This window comes from Agrilus planipennis, unplaced genomic scaffold, assembly GCF_000699045.2.
Source record: "Agrilus planipennis isolate EAB-ADULT unplaced genomic scaffold, Apla_2.0 scaffold294, whole genome shotgun sequence".
NCBI lineage: Eukaryota > Metazoa > Arthropoda > Insecta > Coleoptera > Buprestidae > Agrilus > Agrilus planipennis.
In genome coordinates this window covers 247830-253800 of record NW_020439100.1, presented here as the reverse complement: position 1 = coordinate 253800, position 5971 = coordinate 247830, and the positions used below count along the sequence as shown (strand labels likewise).

At 36.0% G+C, this 5971-nt stretch overlaps 1 protein-coding gene across 1 annotated transcript in view; it reads right to left on the bottom strand.

Annotated features, from left to right (window-relative positions):
* The window catches only part of LOC108740765 (uncharacterized protein KIAA1109), a 68129-nt gene that overhangs the window by 53119 nt on the left and 9039 nt on the right, over positions 1-5971 (bottom strand). Inside the window, exons 5-16 of the mRNA XM_025977487.1 lie at positions 3902-4079; positions 3745-3837; positions 3286-3384; positions 2871-3147; positions 2600-2808; positions 2269-2534; positions 1799-1956; positions 1552-1732; positions 1371-1493; positions 1111-1302; positions 852-1046; positions 168-792 (exon numbers count right to left, since the gene is read on the bottom strand). Of these exons, the coding sequence (XP_025833272.1) occupies positions 168-792; positions 852-1046; positions 1111-1302; positions 1371-1493; positions 1552-1732; positions 1799-1956; positions 2269-2534; positions 2600-2808; positions 2871-3147; positions 3286-3384; positions 3745-3837; positions 3902-4079 (2596 nt within the window). The remainder of the gene's footprint in view (positions 1-167; positions 793-851; positions 1047-1110; positions 1303-1370; positions 1494-1551; positions 1733-1798; positions 1957-2268; positions 2535-2599; positions 2809-2870; positions 3148-3285; positions 3385-3744; positions 3838-3901; positions 4080-5971) is intronic.

Genomic DNA, 5971 nt, shown 5'->3' with positions numbered 1-5971 from the left:
CTATCAGAATCCAAAGTTCGATCTTATCAAATTACTTCTCAACACGTTCACGAAATTGTTTTTTTGCTTTTTAGGTACTTTTCTAGATAGAGCAGGTTTTGAGTAAAATTTTTATGTAGGAATTTCTTTCTAATTTCTTTCTAATATTTTGAATGTTTCTGACTTACTTACCCACAATTCCAAAGCAGTTCCACATTCTACCAACCAAAAATCTACTGAGTCGACAGCCAGCCGACAAAATTTGTACTTCAGCTTATGAGGATCATACTGAACCTCTTCTTCTTCCTTATCAACTTTATCTCCGCCACCGGCCTTCACGGCACTCTTTTCTTTATTAATACTTTCACTGCGCTTTAGTTTTTCCGAATCACTTTTCCTCATACTTCTGTTAATCCTTTCAGCGAAATCTCCTTTGATCGATGCTGTTCCCGTTGCGGATGCCCCATGACCTGGATTAGACTTGTTTATCGATACAACTCCACTTCCTTTATTCTGTAAAAACTGCTGAATAGTTTGCTGGACATTTTGAGATATGTTCTGAGGAGTGACTTTGGGTTTCGTCGAATTCTGACATTGACTCAATGCAGAAATGTTTTTCGGTGAGTTCAACTCATTTTCATCATCATCGATCAGGAGTATCAACGTTTCCATGCTTACTATGAGGGAATAGAGTTGAGGAGCAGTTAATTTGCCAGTTAGTTTTCCCATTTGTGCTTCAAGAAGCCAAGCGTACTCTATAGTATCTTCATCCAATTGACATCCTATGTCCGAGAACATGGCGTGACCTCTCACCTAAATATGTTAACCAATGTGGTTTATGCTTCTGCATGTTTTCAATTCAAAATACCTACCTGTAAAGCAGACAAAGTGACTTTTCCTTGACTGAGTTGTTTTTCCCTTGAAGGACGATTAATGTTGTCCGAAACGAGTAGTACTGACGGACTGACCAATAATTGCAATTCTGTTTGATCGTAACGTTTTTTCATTTCAAATCCAAAACGTTCGATCAAAATTACTGGACAAGGTGGATCATTTTCTGTACAATTCTATTCCAGTAAAATGAAAATTTAACAAATCACACCATTATCTATTTTTAATCATATAATATACCTTTAGCAAATGTGCTTGTACATCGTGCATAATTATTGATACGTCAACATCAAATGGTCTGTAATAACGATGATCGAAATCTTCTCTCAGTTCCAATGGAACAAAGTCAGCAGATTCAGCGTCTTTTTCATCGGGAGGAGAGTTGCTACGCTGCATGTCTTTGAACATTTGATCTTCCCCAAATATGTTTTCCTTTCAATCAAATATACCCACAATTTTTGAAATGCTATCTCAAAGAGAAAACTGTTATCACTACTCACTTTGAAATTCAGAAAGTTTCTTATGGCAGTGCCGTAAAGCAAGAAAACCGAAGGGCCTATCTCAAGCTCCACTCCTACCTTATCTGCTTTTAAAATAGTCGGATCGAAATGATGAGCGCCATCCTTAAGAAGTAAGTTTGTTATTTTTTATGATAGTTTCAAATGAATCAAATGCTTTTACCCCCGATGGCCTTTGAACTCTCAAATTGTGAGGAAACCGAATTGGAGACAGCAAAAGTTCTTCTTTTACTGGTGTTGAAATGTCAGCTTGGGGCATGGGACCCAGAGGTGGACATGGATGATACACGTATGAAATATTAATCGCCCCAATTGGTACCCACCAAAAATCAACCCATCCCGAGCTGTTTCCAATACAATTAATATAACAATATTTTGTTAACTTTGATACAAGAGCAAACTACATTTACCTTTGATGACAGATGTTTCTCCATTTTGGTATTATCTCAGTCTTTTTAGTCATGGATCCATCTTTCGAAAGGACCTTAGCATTCTTTTGTAAGGATAGCATAACATTACGACTAGTGTGGAATTCAGGAATGAAAAGACTCAAGTCTATACTTTCACCCTATGTAGAAGATATCGTTCAAATATATGATATACTATCGCCGAAAAGTTTGGAATATCATATTAAATGAAACAGGTACTTGATTAAATTGATAAATATGAACCAAAATGGTGATTGTTTTAATTTAATGTGGTATGTTAACATATATGCCTGTTATCAAAACAATCCAATTGCATGCATTTTTGACGAAACAGGGAAATTATAAAAGAGTCTCGGTTCTTAGGAAACTATTAATTTTGTTTAAATCAAAATTTATAAAGTATGCAATATCCAAACGTTTTGACGCCATTATGTTTGCTTTTACTGACTTACTTGAATGCTGAAATTGAGTGGCACAGTTTCAGGTAAAAATTCGTCAAAGGGAAGATCAAACGATAGATGTAAGAAATGAGCACAAAGGGCTAACTGAGTATGCTCAAGCCTTTGCCTTTGACCAACACTGCTACAATCTATCCAATTGTATTGATTAATTAATGTTGTCAATTCGCAATGTTTTAAAGTCAATCCCAAGCGCCAAGTATAAGGAAGGAAATGTAAAATATCGGGTCTTTGTTTTGATGCCCAGTCATTTACTAGATCTAATACATAAATAGAAAAGAAAATAGTTTTCATTCACTTTCTAGAAGATTTATGTTGTTCCTACCTTGAAAGAACCATTTGTGGGCAAATATCAAACTTAGTGATGCTTTACAACCGGTTAAATTCAATTCCCACAGCTGATGTTCGTTCCAAATGAGGGGGTAATGACATAATACACAAAATTCCAAAGTTTCACTTGACAATAAGTCTCTAAATTGTAAGCTAGTCGTAGATTCAAGATGGAGTAATTGTCCATTTATTTTAGTTGTAAAACTTGAGCAAAAAAGCAATTTCAATATGTACCTACCAATTGTAGTTTCATTAATAATAATTACCCATCTTGGTGAACAACCCATGGTATTGTGATTTCTAAATAGCTACCGGCTCCTACGTTAATATGTACCGCGTTAGTTTCCTTATTTTTAGTGAAAAGTATGTCGATTGTTGATTCATTTTGCAGTGATAATCGTATGTCGAAAGATTGCATTTGGCGCTTTTCCCCAGGTTTTGGCGTTTTAGTTATCTCCATGGGCAAATAGTCCGTAGGGTAAAAAAACTTGTACAAGTGCTCCCTTTGACGGTCTGCCCAAGGACCATAACTGAAATCGGTACCTAGAAATTGAAAATATTAAATTGAACTTAGCGAAAAAGGAAAATAAAAAATCCGATTAATTTATTCTTCGAAACGTATTAGTAAATCATGAGTCAAAAATTATTTCCAGATACTTAAAGTCGTAAGAATAAGAATACCTTTGCCACATTTAATATCAACCCCCCACATGGGCGGACTAGATTCGACAACATCTCCATTTGCTAACACAACATGGACAGGCTCCTCAGGGACTAGGCCTATAATTAGTTTTATTAGCTTTTTTTCAAATATTTGCTTTAAAAAAGAACTCAAAAATTTGATTCCTTCTTTATGGAAATAAATTTCAAGGTAAATTTGATAAAAAGAATGTAATTTTAATCTTTGTTTGTATGCCTACATGTTTTATTATTTCGGAGCATCAAAAAGAATGCATTAATGAAATTTAAATAAAAAGGGTTTCCCGAAAACATTAACAAAAAAAAAGGAAATCATTTGGAAAAGGTCAATATTTGCAGTTACTGAACTTGGTCTACAAAACACAAGTCTTAGGTACTTCACTTGATCATGAGGTCCTTATAAAATCGTTCTTTTGATTTCTGAAATTAAAGAGCATTTACCTGGCTCGTCCATGTAAAAGTAGAGTTCCATATCATTCGACGACATCATCACGAATCCTTCACCCATAAACCTGGGTGGTTCATCGAGCATACCTTTTTTTAGGGAAAAACAAAACTGGTAAAGATGGATTGAATAATGCGCTTTTAAAATCGTTACCTGTATATTTCGGACTTGGAGCTAACATTACCCTAACATTTTCGGCTTTGCATTTGACAAAATGCATAAAACGATCTAGTGTGCAGACAGCAGGTTTCGTAGAATAAACAAAATGCGATTCTTCTAAGGCAATACTCATGGTGGTTGGAATGAGTCTATTACCGAATACAACACGACTCTAAAAAAATACTCGATGTATGTACCTACTTTTTGTTATAATTTTAGTTAGATATCTAGGGAGTCAGATAAGTAAGGACGGAAGGAGTAGTAGGGATATAAAGCAGAGGATAGCACAGGGTCGAGTGGCCTTCAATAAAAAGAAGTCACTTCTATGCTCGCGAACGATTAATTTAGAAATTCGAAAAAGATTGATGAAGGTATGTTTGGAACGCGACTCTGTACGGATACGAAACACGGACGGTGGACGCGGCGGAAAAGAAAAGGTTAGAAGCGTTCGAAATGTGGTGTTACAGGCGAATGATGAGGGTACCGTGGATAGAAAAGGTTAGAAATGAGGAGGTGCTAGAAAGAACAGGAGAACAGAGGATTCTATGGAAGTCAATCAAAACTGGCGAGACAAATTGTTAAGACACCTTTTCAGGTATGAAGGTCTAGTCAAAGACATATTAGAGGTAGAAACAGGAGTTAAGAGGAGTAGAGGTCGAGTTAGTTTAGATTACTGTTCACTAATAGTTAAAGATGTCGGAAGCTCAGGATAGGAAACAGTGGAGGTGCATGTCCAACCAGTCTTAGAATTGGTGACCTTATGATGATGAAGTAACTGCTAATTAAACATTAACAAACATGATTTTTGCAAAACAATGGATTTTATTCTTTATAAAGGATGTAAGTAGNTAAAAAAGGCACTTTTATGCTCGCGAACGGTTAATGTACAATTAGAAAAGTATTGGAGCACGACTCTGTACGGGTGCGAAATATAGACAATCGGCGCGGCGGAAAAGAAATGGTTAGAAGCGTCCGAAATGTGGTGTTACCGGTGAATGATGAGGATACCGTGAAACGAGAAGGTTAGAAATAAGGAAGTATTAGAAAGAATAGGAGAACAGAGAATTCTATGGACGCTGGTATTCAGGCATGAGGGGCTAGTCAAAGACATATTAAAAGCAGAAGCAGGAGTGAAGAGGATAGACCTACATTACTGTTCACAAATAGTTAAGGATATGGGAAACTCAGGATAGGAAGGAGTGGAGGTGCGTGTCTAATCAGTCTTAGAATTGGTGACGTTATGATGATGAAGTAACTGCTAATTAAACATTAACATTAACAGACATAATTTTTGCAAAATAGTACACACACAATGGATTTTATTCTTTATTAAGGACACTATTTCAGGTGCCTCAAAACTACTGTCAGTTTCTTTTGTAACTACTGTCAGTTTCTTTTGTAACGAAGTCATACCTGGACATTGGCCTAAAAGATAAAAATGTACTTACCTTATGGAAACAGATGAGAATCGCCTGTTCACTTTTCTATCAACTGACGATGAACCTTCTGCTTCAATATCTTCCTTTTTTCTTTGTTTTAGGAAAGAGTTTGTAGGGCTGCTCGAACTTCTAATGTTAGAGGAAGGAAACGGTTTTTGGTTGTTGGACGAAAAATCTTGTAATGTAATTTGATTTACGATATACGGTGGCGTTCTAAATATAAGAGACTCTGGGTGTAGAATACTCTGACCAAAACCAAAATCTACACCAGGGTCATTTATACTGAAAAGTTAACGTCAAATTTAGAAAGTCCACATTTTTTATTAGTGGAATGATGCAGGACGATTTGATACAACCTCTTTGAAAATTAAGCGTGAGAATCTATGTTCTTTTTTAATGTTCTTCTATATCTTCTAAATGTAGGGATGAATTACAAAGATAGAAGAGTGATACTTAGTTTGTATAAAGAGCAACAGGCAGTTATAGAGCTGGGGCTGCAACGTAGAGAAGTAAATATTAGAAAGGGAGTCAGACAGGGATGCACACTGTCACCGCTACTTTTTAATCTATACATCGAAGACGCGATCAACATCATTAAAGACAGTACAACTGTAGGGATAGATAT